Consider the following 19,704-nt stretch of genomic DNA (forward strand, 5'->3'; position numbering starts at 1 on the left):
AGGGTGCACTGTATAGTCATGTCTGGGTCCCCTATATATTAGGACAAGAACTAAGGGTGCACTATGTAGCCATGTCTGTGTCCCCTATATATTAGGATAAGTACTAAGGATGCACTGTGTGGCCATGTCTGGGCCTGCTATACATTAGGACAAGTAGTAAGGGTGCACCGTGTAGCCATGTCTGTGTACCATATATATTAGGATAAGTACTAAGGGTGCACTGTGTAGTCATGTCTGGGTCTCCTATTTATTAGGACAAGTACTAGGGGTGCACTTTGTAGCCATGTCTGGGTACCCTATATGTTAGGACAAGTACTAAGGGTGCACTGTGTAGTCATGCCTGGTTATCTATATATTAGGACAAGTACTAAGGGTGCATTGTGTAGCCATGTCTGGGTACCCTATATATTAGGACAAGAACTGAGGATGCACTGTGTAGCCATGTCTGTGTCCCCTATATATTAGGATAAGTACTAAGGGTGCACTGTGTTGTAATGTCTGGGTCTTCTATTTATAAGGACAAGTACTAAGGGTGCACTTTGTAGTCATGTCTGGACAAGACATGGTCAAGTTCTAATGGTACACCATGTACCCGTATTTGGGTCCCCTACATATAATGACAAGTACTAATGGTGCACTATGTAGCCATGTCTGGGTCCCTATGTATTAGGACAAATACTAAAGGTGCACCTTGTAGCCATGTCTGCGTCCCCTATATATTAGGACAAGTACTAGGAATGCACAGTGCACTGTGTACCCCTATTTGGGTCCCCTATATATTATGACAAGTACTAAGGGTGCACTGTGTACCCCTATTTGGGTCCCCTATATATTATGACAAGTATTAAGGGTGCACTGTGTAGCCATGTCTGGTTACCTATATATTAGGAGAAGTACTAAGGCTGCACTGTGTACCCCTATTTGGGTCCCCTATATATTATGACAAGTACTAAGGGTGCACTGTGTAGCCATGTCTGGTTACCCATATATTAGGACAATTACTAAGAGTGCACTGTGTAGTCATTGCCTCGACATCCATCATCCACAATGGAGAGAGTCATGTGCATTGCCTCCCCCTCTCTGTAGAGCTAATTGGGGGATAAGGTGACCCCCATTCTCCCAATAGAGGGGAGTCCTGGAATTTAAACTTAATTAGATTTATTATGAAATATTCTTAGGATGTTCAATGTTCTCTCAAATGGAAATACCCTTACAGCCCTTGGAAGTGGTTCAGTATGGCGATGTCACCCTCAGACCAGAAAAAGCTGTGCACCCCTGCTGTAAATGATATGCTGTAGAAATCTGTCAGTCTATATGTCCTGAGAGCTTTGAAATGATTTGCATATTAAGTTCCTCCATCTGTTGAACTAGCCATGCCTCCTATTACACTTCTGGCCAACGATGACGATGTCTGGCGCCGCTGCACTGAAAGTGGGATGGAGGATCAACTGATTGATGGGGATTGCGAGTGGCGGACCAACAGAGGATAGGTCATTAACAGTAAACGCCTGGAAAACCCCTTTAAGTATGGGTTCACACATATGGTAAAAATACGCCACAAACCAAACTGCCGGAAATTCCGTACGTTGATGCAATTGAAGATTTGGGTGTGGTTTACTATGGATTTAGTCAGACATGTTACCTTTGTGCTATATTTGATTGTAGTATGTTTTTATGCCACATTTGAAACCACCTTTAGGGTATTTTTGCATAGAGGAGTTTGGCGCAGATTTTGTTGCGTATTTCGCACCAAATTCATGTCCCATTCATGTTCATGACAAAGATTTTTCCACTTTGGATTTGAAATTTGCCTTGCGGGAAAAAAGGAAGGGATATATCGCTTCTTAAGGTGGATCCGCATTGGAAATTCTACACACAGATTTTGCTCATTCATTGCCCATTCATTCATTTTAGTGCACTAAAAATATGCGACCTAGACATGAATTTTTGCCTTGGTTTTAGAGGCAGAATCCTCATAGAAAGATCTACATCAGACTCTGCCAAGTAAGCATGCCCTTTTAGTCCTCAGGGGCCAAACCTCCCTCTATGCTTTAGTAGACCGAGGAAGGTCACGTTTCAAAAATATTGCATTTAATAAAAGTCCTTTAAGGCCCAGATTATACAGTGACGTACGATTGTGTGGGAATCGTGATCAAAATCATGAACTCTCAAAACCCACAATGTGAGCACAATTTCCTAGGAATTGGAGTATTCATCCAAGCTATGCCTCTGATGAATACTCTAATTATACTACGCTAATTTGCTAGTTATGTTCTATTCAACATTTAACTGTAGTTCATATTTTTTATTTTCAGACTGATACCAAAAAGACATTCACAATCCAAGCTATACAGGATGGCCTACTTGAGGGAGAAGAAACGTTCATAGTTCAGCTGGTGTCAGCAGAGTATTCTGTCATTTCTCCAGTAGATGGTAAAGTTACACCGAAATGCCCGATCCCTTGTTTTTTTTATCTTTGCACACCTACACACACACACTATATACTGCGTAATAAATTGGACATTGCTTATTGTGGACAGATCCTCTGTAATATGTTGCTGTACGAACGACCATACAGTAACTCTGTACTATAGAGCTGTAAGAACTTTGTGTGCTGTAGTGTAAGGGTCCCCAACTCCAGTCCTCAGGGACCACCAACAGGTCATGTTTTCAGGATATCCTATGGTAAGAACACCTGTGGCAATGTCTGAGGCGCCGACAATAATTACATCACCTGTGAAACAATGAGGAGATCCTGAAAACATGACCTGTTGGCGGTCCCTGAGGACTGGAGTTGGGGAACACTGCTGTAGTGCACACCAAGTGCATGAGGCCTGAAAGTGAAGTCATTTACTTGTTCATTTGTGTTGGTTTCACCCTGCGCAGGTTAGAAAAGCCTCATATTTGTACTTCAGAAAGCTGATTTTAGTGGGGTTGTGGCCTGGCTGGAGCTCAGGATGGACATGTTTTTCAAAGCTCTGTTTAGACAACCTTTTAAACTACACCAAACCACTACCATAGTAGATGTTCCGGTTCCAACACCTTACTCCCATATGTGCTGATCGTTATGACCAACTAAAAAGGCTCCAAAGTGGCTTACTGACTTCTTTCCATCCCTTGGCCTGCAACAGGATGCTGATAATGGCAGCTCCTGCCGCACGTCTTCGGGCAGCTCCTCTTCTAGCAGCAGCGGCTCACTCCAAGAAGCAGAAAGAGAGTCCTCCAAAGCCTTGTCTCCTCTCCCTGGCTGCCCATCTGACCTATATATCCGGAGGGAGAAAGCAAACTTAGCAGTGGGACTAATTTCTCCGAATGCAACAGCCAAGGTGCTATCATGATCTGCTCCAACAAGAGACTTACTCTTACCTTCCTTTAGCCCTGAGAAGCAGAGGGCTAGGCTAGATATATCCACCGCTCCTTTGCAGCACACAGCAATTGCTGGAGATTCCCTATCTGATCCTATTTCTGCAGTACCTACATCTAGTAATGCTACATCAGAGATATATGTAAAAGAAATGGTGATGGTTCTGAGGGGTTCATTACAGAAAGATATCTCCTTCTTTACCACAAAAATTGACTCAATCATTGCAGATTTGGGAGGCTGAGTAGACCCTCTTGAATCCAGGCCCACAACAATTTAGTGGACGCTCACTACTCCTTTAGGAAGAAGTCGAAGCAATAAGAATCAAAATAGCTGACATAGAAGACAGAAGCAGCTGTAATAATATTAAATTCAGGGGCATCCCCGAAATACTAGCTCCTTCTGATCTCAAATGCTATCTGCAAAAACTTGTTCAGCAACTTCTCCCATCTTGTCAACCTATGGATCCAGTCATGGACAGTGCTCATAGGACTCCTGCAGTATAAACGATGAGCAATGAGTTTAACTATGACAGTGCAGTGTAAACAGCAGCCATGCAGTATTGAACGGCCACTATGTTAACTGAATGGAGAGGGGCGGGGGGAGCGAGAGCTTAAATCTGCTCCTGCCGCCCTGCTGTGAGCCAGTGATAGAAGCTCCCATGCAGGCGCATGGGAGCATGTATGTGCGGGGACGAGTGTTGGGCATCATTTGCCAACATTCGTCCCGTCTAAGTGGGGCTTAAGGCTCTGGCAGATAATATTCTGAGGGATGTCATCACAAGAATACACTAATTCCACATTAAGGAATCCCTTATATATGCAACCAGGAAAACTCCTAAACTTCTGACTTACTCACTGAATCTAAGTTCAAACTGTTCTCGGACTTCGTTTTACATTTTTAGATACCTGAGAGCAACCTCCAAATTCAATATTCTCAGAAATGGAAATCCCCTACATCTCTGTCCCTTGAACTATTATTGGGAACTGTATCTAGACACTACCTTTTCTAAAAACTGTTTTGGAACAACCAACCTTCTAGTAGTTTTCCAATATAATATAGTAAAAGTATGATGTTCCTTTGATTACACAACTATTTCTTCTAATCAGTTTCAAAATTTATGGACATTCACTTTCTCCAGGCACCAGTATCCTATTTTCTCATATTTGGCTCATTGCCTTTTTTCCTATTTGGTTCAAAATATTTCTAGAGCTCTGTGTATTTTCTTTGATCAGTGAGATATTTAATTGTATGCTATTTTACCTCCAGCTAAAGAACCTTTCTCTGTTGGTTTATCTTTTGTATTTTCTTTAAAAACTAATACAAATCTAATGGCAAACAAATGAAGAAAGCTGCTGTTAGTGGATTTGTTACTCTTATGTGTCCACACTTAGTACCCTCAGTCTACAAGGGTGTTTTGATGTGAACAGGCTGTGGGTCTCATTGGCATAATATAACAGTCACTTCAGTCTTGACCATTTAGACACAAATTGCTAATTTAATAATTAGAAATAAGTATATGCATCAAATTAATTAGATGTTCGTGTGTTAGTGATGAAAACTGTCTTGCGAATACACACAAACCAATATTAGAAAATAAAGCCACAATATGCTGTCAGTAGTAGTTAACCTGCTTATTGAAAGTTTCCACGTAGCCAGCTATTTTTTCTGTGTTGCAAAAAGTTCAAATTAATGTAGACCATGTTTAGATCAATTTTGGCGGCTCTAGTCAGAACCTCCAGTGCCAATCTGTCATGAAATCCCAAACATACTGGCGCAGCATACTGGAGATCTAACGGACCCCATTATACTCAATGCAGTTGGTGAGGAACCTTTCAGGTTCTACATAGGCTGGAAACAGCACTTCTGGTATTCTCATTGCTCAGCTCCTATTTCTGATCTAAATAACAGGATGGGGAAGCGCAGATGTGAAAGATCTTTTGTGCCATTTTAATGGATTTTCCTGACAGATCAATAGACAGTAACACACACACACCTATATTTTATGTATAAATAGATATACTGCAGGCTCGTGAATGCATGCACCCTCTGGCCTGAATTTCAGAGTTTCTGCAAAGGCCTTTTTTGTTGCCCTAGATGGTTGTCACAGATTGTCTCAGGCCTTCTTAGTCTGCTGGGCCCTTGTTCTCCTACGTCTTGGTCACTGGAGCCTCTTCTACAGGGCCCTATGGTCTGCTGGTCCTCTGATTCACTACTGATTGAGGCTTGCGCTGCACTCACTAGCTGACTGCAAGCAAAAGTATCATTGGGGCCGGCATTGCACTTACTTACTGACTCCAAGCAAATGGGCTCACTCATAATTTTGTCTAAGATGCTAAAGATTGGTATCCAAAATTCCTCCAAGATCAACTTCTCCCAACCATCCAGGACTAATTTGATGATGAACAATGCTTTTCCAGCATGATAGAACACCATGTCACAAGGCAAAAGTCATAACTAAATGGCTCTGTGAACAAAACATTGAATTTTTGGATGCATGGCCGGGAAAGTCCCCAGATCTCAATCCCATTGTCAATCTTCAAAAAGCAGGGGAACAAACAAAGATTGCAGAAATAGTGATAAACTTCAAGCACTGAATAGGCAAGATTGAGTTGCTATCAATCTAGATTTGGCCTAGAAGCTGATATACAGCATACCGGGGATGAAGTATTGAAAAATAAGGGGTCAAACTGTAAATATTGAACATTTTCCAAATCCTAATGTATTTTTCAATAAAAGTTAAAAACTTATGAAATGTTATACAGACACAGCACAACACTATTCTATAGCTGTGTAGATTGGTTACTTGATGGCTGTAGAGCACTAAACTTCTACATAATGCTGGCAGTCATAATCATTAAGTTGGGGGCTTGTCCACTACCTAACAGGTATATGGTATGAGATCACTAAAGCCAGTGATTGGCTGCAGCAGTCATGAGGATATATGGGCATGTCATCACTGCAGCCAATTAAACAGAGATTGATGGGGCGCACCATATAAGTAGCATTGGAGTGGCGGAGAATAAACAGATAAATAATCACATTAGACTCCTTGGGCAGTTTTTTTGCCCAACTCAGAAAAAGGCTTTATTAACAGATTGGGTTGTATGTTTTTTGATGATTGTAATACAATTTACCTATTTTAAGAAATTTATATTTTTAGCAATTTCCCAAACTTCATTTCAGGAGCAGCCACAGTTATAATCTCTGGAGATGCTGGGGCTTCTGGCGTGGTTGGAATAGCACCCTCATCACTTCATGTTCTCATTGGTGAACCATCCAGAAACTATAATGGAACAGCTCATATCAGGTATACTTACCTCTTAATGTCATCCTCGATCAAAATACCACAAAGTTAACAAATAATGCCACCTATTTTCTATATATGTGATGCCCTAAAATAGTGTTTAAAGGGGCTACAAGATAGAGATGAGCTTTAAAGAAGGTGAGCAAGCAGGATGGGTTGCATACTGTTACATTCATGTCCCTTGTGAATCCATTACCATTTTTAATTTTGTCTAGACCCCACCACATTTGCCCATAATAGCATTTGTTACACATGGAGCCCACCATTAATGTACTGTCAAGAGGGCTGTCTCCACCACTCAATGGCTGATATCACGTTTTATTGACACTGGGCTTTGTAGACCACCCACTTGATACTAGACTGGTGTTGGGCTCTTGAACAAATGGGAGCCATTGCAGGTGAATTGAGGGGGGTCTAGAAGTAAAATAAAAATTGCAATGGAGTCAGTAAAGGTATGCAGCCCATACAGCTTATCAGAGGACCTGACAACTTTTATTTAAGATGTCACTATAATTAAAAAAAAACCAAAACTTAATATTTCATGGGGAGAGAAGTTGTTATTGGTGGAAGCACCAAAATAAACCCCAAACCTTTGCTAGAAGAAAAGGACTGCATTGCTCTACTGAGCTTCCTGTACTGGAGAGCTACAGTATTTAATGCTGGTGCAGACCATATATTAACTGTAAGAGCCAATGAAAGCAGCCGGGAACCAAAGGAACTCATTGCTGAGTAGAGCACCGCAAACTCTGTGTTCTAGTCAGTGATTGGGTCGCAGCACTTGAAACCTCTTCCATCACACCTTCTATGATATTTTGTATTTTAGGTTTTAATGACAATGACCCTTTAACTGAAAAATATTCTGCAGTATACATCCTCATTCATTGAACAATGTAAGCAGCACAACTTCAATGGCCTCAGTAATCTATTGAAAAGCAAAAGTAGTCCTACATGTACCTGCATAGCAACAATAAATGAGTTGGTTCTCTGTGGATGAATAAAAGGAATCTGTCATGAACTTTAAGCCCCTCAATCTGTGATAACCATTCAATAGAGTCAGGGACAGGGAGTCCAGCAATGTATTCTGTTTATACTCACACACCCCCCCCCCCCCCCTGGAATCAGTCCAAAATGTGTCTGTCAATCATCTCGAAATGATGCCTACTCCGCCACTTCTCCCAGCCCACCCAAACCCCTACTCCTGCTGCGCCAGAGCGAGATTTCCTTTGCACTCGCTGGCGACGTTGGAGCCTGGCAGTCACTGAAGATGAGCGGGGATTAGCGCTGCTAATGCTGCGCTTAGACTGAACTATTATTGTTCAGAAAATTGTTCAAATGAGCGAAACTGAATGATAATCATTCAGTTTAAGCACATGCAACGATTGAACAATGAACGAGAATCAGCCTTATAAGATTCCTCATTCGCCTTCTAGGTGCTCTCCCGACAATACCCCTCCTCACTCACGTCATAGACCTCTCACCAGCCAAGTCAAAATCCTAGTGCACACTGATGAGGGGAAAAAACCCTGAAACAGCTGTCTGTGTATGGATTCTGGCTTGGTTTTCAATTCTCAATCTTTGTTAAGACTAGAGATGAGCGAGCATACTCGTTAAGGCAATTTACTCGAGAGAGCATCGCCTTTTTCGAGTATCTGCTGGCTCGTCCCTGAAGATTCGGGGTGGCTGCTGGGGTCGGGGGCGGCGCAGGGCGGCAGAGGGGAGCGGGGTGGAGAGTGAAAGAGATCTCTCTCTCCCTCCCAATCCCCTCCGCAGCCCCCCCCCCCCCCCCGCTCACCCCCGCGGCCCCCCTAAATCTTCAGGGACGAGCCAGCAGATACTCGAAAAAGGCGATGCTCTCTCTCTCGAGTAAATTGCCTTAACGAGTATGCTCGCTCATCTCTACTTAAGACCTATATAAAGGGTCAAACATTGATTTGCAGAAATGCTGCCATCCAATAGGTATTGTTCCATCTTCCTTATTTGCATATCACCCAGAGGAGCATGAATAGCCTTATAAGTCTCCTCACTCACCTTCTAGGTGCTCTCCTCAAGGAAAGACAATACCCCCTCCCGTCATAGGAATGCGAAGCACTGAACAATAAGTGAAGGAGAACTGCATGATTTTGTGGGGCAAAAGTGAATCACAAGATTCTCGTCCCATGTAATAGGGCCCTAATTTAAACTCAGGGGATTTACAGAGTGCAAGATTTCCAATGATTGGACTACTAACTTGCTTCAGGGAACAGCTTGTAACTATAACTATTGCACAAACTAAATGCAGGTTCTAAAACAGAGTCTGGAGCCTATAAGATGTTTCTATAGTTTATGGTGCAAAAACTTGCTTACAGTGTCTTTTTATGAATCTCTTGCTCTGTGGGTAAAAAATACATGTGATTCAGAAGTGGAGAAGTTCTAATTGTTGTTTATCAGACACACAAAATCATTGCAGCCTGTAACGTTTGGGACATCTCCAAGCAATATTTATGACAATGTATGAGCATCTTTTTCCACTGTGCAATTGCAACACAATCTAAATCTTGGCAACATCTTCCATGGGATAATGAGGTCATTCGAGTCTCTGTGTGTTTACAGTGCATAAGCATGTTTGGCGTGACTGATTTACGGAATGGAATATCTATTTCTGATATTAAATATCTTTCCCATAGTCTGATCCGGGGTCCAGGAATTTTTGGTGACGTAACAGTCTACTGGAATATAACTCCAGCATACCCTAATGAGTTTGTAGAGGCGTCAGGAATGTTGACACTGAGGGACAGGCAGTCCGCTGCCATAGTCATGATTCAGGTGGGTTAAATGTTCAGTGATATAATTATTTATACACCATGTCATGTAACGTGCTACATATTAGGATTAAAGGGGTTGTCCCGCGAAAGCAAGTGGGGTTATACACTTCTGTATGGCCATATTAATGCACTTTGTAATATACATCGTGCATTAATTATGAGCCATACAGAAGTTATTCACTTACCTGTTCCGTTGCTAGCGTCCCCGTTGCCATGGTGCCGTCTAATTTCAGCGTCTAATCGTCCGATTAGACGCGCTTGCGCAGTCCGGTCTTCTCCCTGGTGAATGGGGCCACTCCTGCCGGAGAGCTGGTCCTCGTAGCTCCGCCCCGTCACGTGTGCCGATTCCAGCCAATCAGGAGGCTGGAATCGGCAATGGACCGCACAGAGCCCACGGTGCACCATGGGAGAAGACCCGTGGTGCATCGTGGGTGAAGATCCCGGCGGCCATCTTGCTAAGGTAAGGAAGAAGTCGCCGCAGCGCGGGGATTCGGGTAAGTACTAAACGTTTTTTTTTTTAACACATGCATTGGGTTTGTCTCGCGCCGAACGGGGGGCCTATTGAAAAAAAAGAAAAAACGTTTCGGCGCGGGACAACCCCTTTAATATAATATCCATTAGACTATAATAAAATGAATGTAGGCTTTACAGAAAAGAATATATTTTTTCTATCAAAGAGTGCATTTTTACTCTTATTCTACACAGCATGATTTTTTCTTTCTAGAATTAGACTGAAGGCTAAATCTTCTTATGAATTATCCAGTATGAGCTGATTATATAAACTATTAGTCACTATTGCAGACATTGCATTGTCCAATATCACCTCATACTGCTAAATAATCAAAATCTGCATGATTATCATAACTGCCATTATATGTCTGTCATGAGGCCTATCTGGGATGATGTTGAGCCAATTGCTTGCTAAGGATTTGACATTGGTCTAAACCAAGGAAGGGCAGTCAAGGGGATTGTGAGTTCTCTTTCCCTAGAACCCCTGCAAGGATGTATGGTTTTTCCCCAGTTCTCTACCACCAAAGTAGTCTTCATTAACAGCTGATGTCTAAGCAAATTGGAGACACCAATTCATGAGACCAAGGCAGCAGTCTGAAATCATAGTCAGATGGGCTGAAGTCAAGGCAGGTGGGGCATGTTCACAGTTGTAGACAGGCCAACATGAAGGCAGGTGGAGGTCCGGGGCTACAGTAAATAAGCAGCAAATGATAGACAAGGTCAGTAGATAAACTGGGTATCACGTCTGTGCAGGGTAGAACCATAATGTCCTGTACGGGTATCATTGAACAAGATAAAAATGGACAGAACAGACACATAACTGGGAATTCTTTCCCTAACTGAACAGGGACTTGGTGAGCCCCTCCCTAATAAGAACAGCCGTATGTCTTGTACCTACAGGGTCTAGTCCATCCCCAGATGACAATTGGAGATAACAGGACAATGGTACTATTCAGACAGGGAACACTGCCACACTAAACGAGACAGGCATCCACATACCTATGGACAGAGGGGATTTGGGAGTCTGCACACCTATGTACAGATGGGATTTGGGCTTCTGCACACCTATACATGGAAGCATGATAGGACAAAATCTTGATGAACGCCTACCAACAGATGGTGAGGAACAAACAGAATGAGGCTCAGGCGTCCATCCACCAACGGATGGGTAGGACAAACAGACATGAACCACGTGTCCGACAAACAATCGGACAGCTCAATCAGATATAGACGAATAAATGGATGGCCTAGTAATCAGTCAACACACAGACTGACAGATAAACTAATGAAGTAAAGCATAGCATGCATGCAGCAGAAACATTACGGATAGAGCTCATGCATGCACACAGCAGACATAGGCAAAATGACCAGTGCCACAACGGGGTGTGGTCAGATTATACAGCATTACATTATTGCTGATTGGCCGACCAGATGAACCACCTCCCTGACAACCAATCAGGACATGCACTGCAGGGGATGATACAGCAGGTAAGAGAAGAGGGGAACCCTGGGGTATTCCCAGCAGCTGACACAAGAGACCTCTGCAGTGATGGCACAATGCAACACGTCTTCTCCCTTCTTCATCCACAAGAACCGCTGTATCATACAGGGGGTGTACAAAAATCTAGAAATACCGTACAATATGCATGCCGTAAGTTATATTGGATTATAAAACATACTTCAATAAGACATTTAGAGACCAAATTTAAATGGAGGTAATATGACACAGATGCTGCCGGGTAGAAGTGAACAAGGTTCCATTGGTCAGGGGTCTGAGCCACTCAGCTGCTGTTACCAGCGGGCTCCCAAAACCACCCAGAGCAGGACAAGAGGTGAAGTGGCCCTTTATGCAGCAGGAGTCAGTGTGTATGTGATTGTAGCATTGGGACCAATAGAGTAGAGATGCAGCGGAGAAGGTGGGGGATGGAGGCCACAAGCAAGAGTGTGGCAAAGGAGAGCTAGACACTGGACACAGCAGCCCTGGGGTCAGCCAAAGAGTGGGACATCGGGCATGGAAGCCCTGAGGTTGAGGCAGAGTTGTCATTATTATGGTTAACTGTGAACTAAATTGATTTTAAAAAAAAAAACAGAAAAAACTTTTTGTTAATGACAAACTTTTTACTATTTTTTATTTTGAATTTCCATGACTGTATCTTTTAGCATCAATTTTGCATTAGTGAGTTGATTCTAAGGCTTTTAGTTTACTGTGCATGAAAAATGACAGTGTTCTTGTATTCATCAAAACAAAGTACGTAGGGTTCAAAGATGGAAATCTAAGCAATGGGACATAAATAAAAATGAACTTCTAACAAATTATTTTCTTATCAACTAGATTAATAGTGCAGCTTCATGAACCTTCAAGACGTCATAGGGAATCTGAACTTTTCCACTTCTGTGTCTGAACACAACTATCATAACCTTATATTAGGCAAGGGTTACTTTGAACAATTCCATTTTATTATAAGGAGCCTCCAATAATAAAGTGATATGCTAATCATAAGGTACTGACTGTATCTTGCTGCTGGGACTTCAATTCTCATTAGTAGCCTAAAAGCTTGTGCTGCCAATATCAACAGCTTATTTGTTAATCATTAAATTGTATTATATCTACAAGAACAATTTTGTTTCTCTTAGGGTGCATTCACACAAGCGTTTAATGGTCATCCCAAGTGAGAGATCCTTTTTGTAGCTAATCTCCTCTGTGGCTCCACCCTGAGTACGGGATTCTGCTGTCCATTCATTGATAATTTGCTAATAGGGGTATTTGAAAATATGTTTTCTAAATCAGACAACCCCATTAACTTTTTAGAGTTTAGTCCATGCAACTTGTACGGCGCATGGTCAAGGTAAACATCTAACCAAGGCCAATATCTGCATGAAGTTTATATGTTGTCCTTGTGTTTGCATGGGATTCCTCCTGGAAAAACATATTGAGAGGTTAATTGGTTTCTTGTGAAAACTGACCTGGTAGATGATGGGGAATGAGTGCCTGGATGGTAGCCACTGACTTCCCTACCCCACAGCTCTACACATAATGGGTATTTCCAAGCTGCACTTTGAGTCCCTTAGATGAAAAAGTGCAATACAAATGGTTTTAATGGTTGTTACTAGAGATGAGCGAGTATACTCACTAAGGCACATTACTCGAGTGAGTAGTGCCTTAGCCGAGTATCTCCCCGCTCGTCTCTAAAGATTCGGGGGCCGGCGCCAGTGACAGGTGGGTTGCGGTGGGGAGCGGGGAGGAGAGAGGGAGAGAGAGATCTACCCTCCCTTCCTCCCAGCTCTCCCCCCGTCGCTCCCCCCCGCTGGCCCCCGAATCTTTAGAGACGAGCGGGGAGATACTTGGCTAAGGCACTACTTGCTCGAGTAATGTGCCTTAGGCCTTAGTCACACGGGCGTTTTTTCACGCGATTTGCGGATCGCATGACGGATGCGCATCCGCAAATTGCGTGACCGGTGCGCGCAAGTCGCCCGCAAATCGCCCGAAAATCTGCTCCTAGCCGCGTTTCATTAGAAACGGGCCGGAGCTGTCCAGCGCATTGCATTCAATGGAGACGGCAATAGCGCCGGCTCCATTTAAAGCAATGCGCTGCGGGCGAGTGTGGGATGAATTGTCGGGAAGGGCTTAAATATATAAGCCCTTCCCTACAATTCATCCTAAAATGTGTAAAAATAAAAAATATATATATACTTACCTTCTCCCGGCAGCCGGAGCTCCGCGCGGCCGTCCTGCAGTGGGTGTGAAGGGGGTGTGAGTCAGACCTGCCCCCTGATTGGTTCAGCGCTGAGCCAATCAGAGGCATGTCTCACTCACACCCATTCATGAATGGATGTGAGTCAGACCTGCCCCTGATTGGCTCAGCGCTGAGAGGCAGCAGTCACTCACCCATTCATGAATTCATGAATGGGTGTGTGAGTGAAACCTGCCTCTGATTGATCAGGGCTGTGACCAATCAGAGGCAGATCATTCAGCAGGCGGGGATTTTAAAGCCCCGCCGGCTGAATAGTGCCGAGAAGCAGTTCAGGAGAACTGACAGCGGCCGCGGTAGAACTCCGGCTGCAGCGGAAAGGTGAGTATACAATTTTTTTTTTTATTTTAACACATTTTAGGATGAATTGCAGGGAAGGGCTTATATATTTAAGCCCTTCCCGACAATTCACCCCGCGCACGCCGGCAGCCCATTGCTTTCAATGGAGCGGCTGTATTGCCGGCTCCATTGAATTCAATGGGCAAACATCGTTCTTCTCTGTCACAGCTGTTACAGCTGTGGCAGAGAAGAATGATTTGTCTTCTATATGTTCTCAATGGGGTCGGCGCTGCTGCCGCCGACCCCATTGAGCGCATATAGAGAAGAGAACAGGAATCGCAGATCGCAGATAGGTGCGATCTGCGATTTCTGTTCTATAATTTATCGGACGAGCGCATAAAAAGCGCTCATGTGTCCGATACCATTGCAAAGGAATGGTTTTATAAAATCGTCGGACGCATGCGCATGCGCAAATTGCGGCTAAAAACGCCCGTCTGACTAAGGCCTTAGCGAGTATACTCGCTCCTCTCTAGGTGTTACTGTTGACATATACATCAACATAAGTGACATGTTTTGTCTACACCATTTTGTCCTTTAGAATTGTATAATTGAGGGATATTCTCGCTACAAATTGGGTCACAAAACTAAAAAAAACTGACAGCAGCAAAGTAAAAAAAAATGGCAATAACACCCAATTTAAATATGATTCATATACATGCATTTTGTCATCAAGCCTGCTCCAAAAAACTGTGTCAATTTTTATACATGTGCCTCAAACTTATCACTGAAGAGGTAATTGCTACTTGAAAAAGAAATCTGATTTACACCTACAGCTATCCTCCTCCTCTATGTCCTATTTGTCACATTCAGGCTCTTGATGACAATGTTCCAGAGGAAAAAAGCTACTATCAATTTCATCTAAGTAAAATCAGTGAAGGAGGAATAATAAATGAATCGGCTAGATTCGCCAATATCACCATGGTTTCCAGCGATCTTCCATATGGAAAGTTTCAGTTTTTACAAACACTTCTCCAAATTTCTGAAGACATGAGATGGGTAAATAATCACCAACATTCTGTGATGTCAATAAGAATTGTGTCTTTTCTGTAACTTACTAGCCTTTTGTGAAAGCTTATTTTACGGTCTACTTTTTACTTAAAAAGGACCAGTCCGCTGTCTTGACATGTCGATTTTAGTAAAAACTTGTATTCTTCATAAAATACATTTATGGAGCATCTTTTGCCTAAAAATCTGTGTTCTGCAGTTCCTCTGTTATCCCTCCAAGAAATGTATACATAAATTGACAGGTGGACATTACCAGTGGGGGTGTGACCTGATACAATCTGACACTGTCCAATCAGTGCTGACTGAGTCAGAATGTTTAGAAACACACCCCTTTGACAAGAGGAATGGTGATACTCAATTGTCAATTTATTCATAAATATTCAATAGGAATAACAAAGAAACAGCATAGTACAGAGTTATGAGAAAAAATGATCCAGAATTGTTATATTCTGAGGTATACAAGTATTTACAAAACAAGACATGCCAGGAATGGTGACAAGTTCTCTTTAACCCTTTCCAATCCACTGTCTGACGTCTGAAGACATTCTGATTGAAGGCTTAGGGCTCCGATGTCGGAAGACGTCCGGCAGAGTATTCTTACTGTATATTACTGGCCGCTCTGTTGTCGGGGGGGGGGGGGGGGGCTCTCCAGCATGTCACATACCACAGTATTGGCTCTAGCCAGCAGATGGCGCCACTGTATAATGGCAGAAAGAAAGAGCCCCCTAGGAAACCCTGAATCCAAAATTGGATTGCAAAGGGTTAAAGGGATATTCCTATCTCAGCAAGTTATTCCCTATCCCAATCGCCACTGCCATTTTCCTGAATTGTGGCTGTGCATGTATGCCACCATGCCATTCACTTCAATGGGAACTGCTGGAGATAGCCAACTTCAAGTGCTTGGCAATCTCCGGAGGTCGCATTCATTTCAGTAGGACTGCTGGAGATTGCCAAGTGCTTACATTTGGCTATCTCCAGTGGTCCTATTGAAGTGAATGATATGGTGGTCATGACCACTGCTGTCAATATTTCTGGACACACGGTGGTCGATTTCTCTGGATTGGTAGACGTCCTAGTGGTTGGACTTCCACTGCTCAGCAAATAGTCCTCTCTCTAACCTGCCAAGATGGGAATACCTCTGCAAGTTTAATGTTAAAATGAACTTTAAGAAAAGTCCGATACTGGTTTTAAAAACATAGTTAGGGTTGGGCAGGGTATACACTATATACCAGTGATTCCCAATCTGCAGTTCCTCAATAGACAGCAAGAGTTTTGACTTTCATAACAGGAATGGCAAGCTCTTTCTGCAAATTTAAGTTGCTCATTGATGCTTAGCATAGATGGAGACCAAAATATGAATTAAAAAACTCTTTACCGATTCCCTCAGCAAGCTTTTCTAATGCTGGAATAGAAGTAGGGGTTCTCTGTTTGTGCAAAAGTTTTTCAGGATCCCCTCCATGGTAATAAGGTTGGAAATCACTTGTTCTTATGATTAAGTATGAGTTGTAGTATAAAATATGATGTGTTACACTAATAATTCTGGTGCAGTTAGAAAACCGTATGTGACAACGATGATTGTGAAACATCACATGTAATTCTTGAAGTTTTAGGGATATCTTCCAGTGACCCCTGCATTGGGTTTGGGTTTAGTAATGGACAGTCTTTATTGATCCAATGCTTTTCAGAGCTGTACCGTTACTTAACAAATCTAAAAGTTTATCTTTAAACATGTCCTCGCTGTTAAAAGGTAAACGTTACCATTGCTCGCTCTGGTGGTACTTTTGGAGAGGTTCTGCTCAAATACGAAACCAAGAGTGGATCTGCATTGGGGGACTTGGATTACACCGACACCAAAGGACAACTTGTGTTTGGACCAAATGACACGATGAAAAGTATTTCCATAGAAATTAAAAATGATCTATTACCAGAAGGACCAGAAGATTTTTTCATCATCATCACAGACGTGACCCTTCTAGGAAGGTAAAAACTACTTTCTAAGTAGTATATGGCTAAATAAAAGTAAAACATCTTACCTTTTACTGTGTATGTAGTGGAAAGCTGAAAACTAAAATACTTCTCAAATAGAGATGAGCGAGTATACTCGCTAAAGGCAATTGCTCGAGCGAGCATTGCCTTTAGAGAGTACCTGCCCGCTCGAGACTGAAGGTTCGGGTGCCGGCGGCGGGCAGGGAGCTGCGGGAGAGAGCGGGGGGACGGAGGGGAGATCTCTCTCTCCCTCTCTCCCCCCCCCGCTCCCTCCTGCTGACTGCCGCTACTCACCGCTTCCCCGCACCGGCACCCGAACCTTCTGTCTCGAGCGGGCAGGAACTCGCTAAAGGCAATGCTTGCTCGAGCAATTGCCTTTAGCAAGTATACTCGCTCATCTCTATTCTCAAACCTTTTTCCAAATCAGTGACGCCTAGTACACTAGGGCAATGTATAGATTACATTTTTGAGTAGGTAGAAATGTGTATATATAATGGAAAGAAGCTGAAGATGGGGAAAATTCAATGACCTAGTGTACTTACTATAAATTGGCCTCTGCCACACATAGAGCAAAACCATTGTGAAAAAATAAGTATTTATGTGTTTTTTTGCTCCAGTATTGAGGTACATTTGCTGCTTTTTTCCCGCACTATAACATATGAATATACCTGTCAGGTTGTGCTACTGGAGTCTGTTCTACAGGGTTCCAAGAGCACACCTTCAAGGTGAGGGATAGTTTAAGTGGCAGGGTGTGGTTTGCTCTTCCCAGCCAATCCCAAGGGTCTGAGCTCATATATAAATACAGGCATCTTTCAGTGTCTGTTTGCTGTATAGGGTGAGCAGTCATGTTTCCATCTATGTGGCTTGTGTTCTGTTACCTTTGTGTGCAGCTTGCTGTTTGACTTGTGTCCTCTTACCTTGGTGTTGCCGCTTGCTGTGTGAACTGTGTCCTGTGCTGCTGGATCATGTGTCTCGTTAGAGTAGGGACCTCGAGACATGAGGACCCTTGATCGCTGGGCTCATGGCTTAAGTAACTTGGCCAATTTACTAACTAATCCCTCGTATTTATATTTCAGCTATTCCATCTGCTTTAGCATGCAAGGATGTTTGGCGAGTGTGTTGGCCGTTTGTCCTAGGTTATGGCTGTCCGTGAGTCCAGTCCACAGTATGCAGTTCTCTGTCCAGTTTGGTGTTTCTGCTAGTATGTCCAGTCTCTGTTCGTTTTCAGTCCCTTGGTCCTAACCAGAAATGAGCGAGCATACTCGCTAAGGACAATTGCTCAATTGAGCATTGTCCTTAGCGAGTATCTCTCCGCTCGGCAGAGAAGGTTCGGCTGCCGGCGCGGTTGACAGGTGAGTTGCGGCAGTCAGCAGGGGAGAGTGGGGGGGAGAGAGGGAGAGAGAGATCTCCCCTCCGTTCCTCCCCGCTCTCCCCCGCAGCTCCCCGCCCACCACCGTCAGCCAAATCTTTGCTCCCAAGCGGGCAGGTACTCGCTAAGGGCAATGCTCGATTGAGCAATTGCCCTTCGCGAGTATACTCTCTCATCTCTAGTCTTAACCCGTCTCTTTGGGTCAGAGGAAATAATACTTCTCTGTATCCTATAATAATATTTAGAACAATCTTGAATTTACAGTAGCTAAAATAAAAGGTAACACTACTACAATGGGTGAACTAGACTTTCTTTACACAATGAAATTTTGGTGTGCTTTCACATCAAGGACAGACTACTATTTTGTCCTTTGACTAAAAAAAGCTGTAAACCTTGCAATCCATACAAGTGTACGACTTAGATGTTTTACTCAGTCTCTTATCCTTTTATTTGCACGCAAATTGATTTGCCCCAATATATGTCACAAAGATTTATTTGATCTAATGAATTTTCTACAGGGGCTATGATCATGCTGTTCAGGAAAATGGACTTCAGATCGATGAACCTCCTGTGATTGGAAACAATTCTATCATTCGAATCATTATTCTAATAAATGATAATGCGGAAGGGGTCATAGAATTTGATCCAGATTTTGTTACGTTAGAAGGTAGCGTTACTTTTAATTCGATATATCAAGAATACTCTTCTAAATGTGTCTCTACTTATTGAAAATGAAGCAAAAGATTCTGGGATCTCTGTTAGTGGATGCTTTAATAATATATATCAAATAACAACCTTCATTTATACAGTAGCAATATACTTCTCGGCTTTATAGATTAATGCGAAAGGGCATATAAGAAAAGGAAAAAAAATTGAAAATAAACATCTTTTAGCAATGCAAGGAAATCAGAGTAAATACTGATCATTACAACTTTTAGAAGGACCAGTATTGAGTCTGTAGAATAAGCCACTTACATCCAATGGAAAGTTTTAAATAATCTGTACCTCTTTCTGCACTGTAATATAGAAATACAGTCATTACAGTTTGTGATTGATGACCTATCGTAACGATATTTCATCAATAGTTGATCAGCGGGGTCCACCACCAGGAACCCCCACCAGTCAGCTATTCGCCAAAGGGCGGTATGCTCAGGTACAGAACAGATGTGGAGATCTGTCAGTGTGCTGGAGTGACACTTGGTTTTCAGCCCTTATTTCTCCTCTCCTGCACAATCTTATCAGTTATAAAGTTTATCTTTGTTGTGTTCATAAATTAG

At 42.8% G+C, this 19,704-nt stretch overlaps 1 protein-coding gene across 1 annotated transcript in view; it reads left to right on the forward strand.

Moving 5' to 3' along the window:
* ADGRV1 (adhesion G protein-coupled receptor V1) overlaps positions 1-19,704 on the forward strand; it is a 400,714-nt gene that overhangs the window by 166,926 nt on the left and 214,084 nt on the right. Inside the window, exons 59-64 of the mRNA XM_066604894.1 lie at positions 2,316-2,433; positions 6,548-6,671; positions 9,332-9,470; positions 14,878-15,063; positions 16,820-17,052; positions 18,946-19,094. Coding sequence (XP_066460991.1) covers positions 2,316-2,433; positions 6,548-6,671; positions 9,332-9,470; positions 14,878-15,063; positions 16,820-17,052; positions 18,946-19,094 — 949 coding nt within the window. The remainder of the gene's footprint in view (positions 1-2,315; positions 2,434-6,547; positions 6,672-9,331; positions 9,471-14,877; positions 15,064-16,819; positions 17,053-18,945; positions 19,095-19,704) is intronic.

The sequence above is a fragment of the Eleutherodactylus coqui genome, chromosome 5, assembly GCF_035609145.1.
Source record: "Eleutherodactylus coqui strain aEleCoq1 chromosome 5, aEleCoq1.hap1, whole genome shotgun sequence".
Lineage (NCBI taxonomy): Eukaryota > Metazoa > Chordata > Amphibia > Anura > Eleutherodactylidae > Eleutherodactylus > Eleutherodactylus coqui.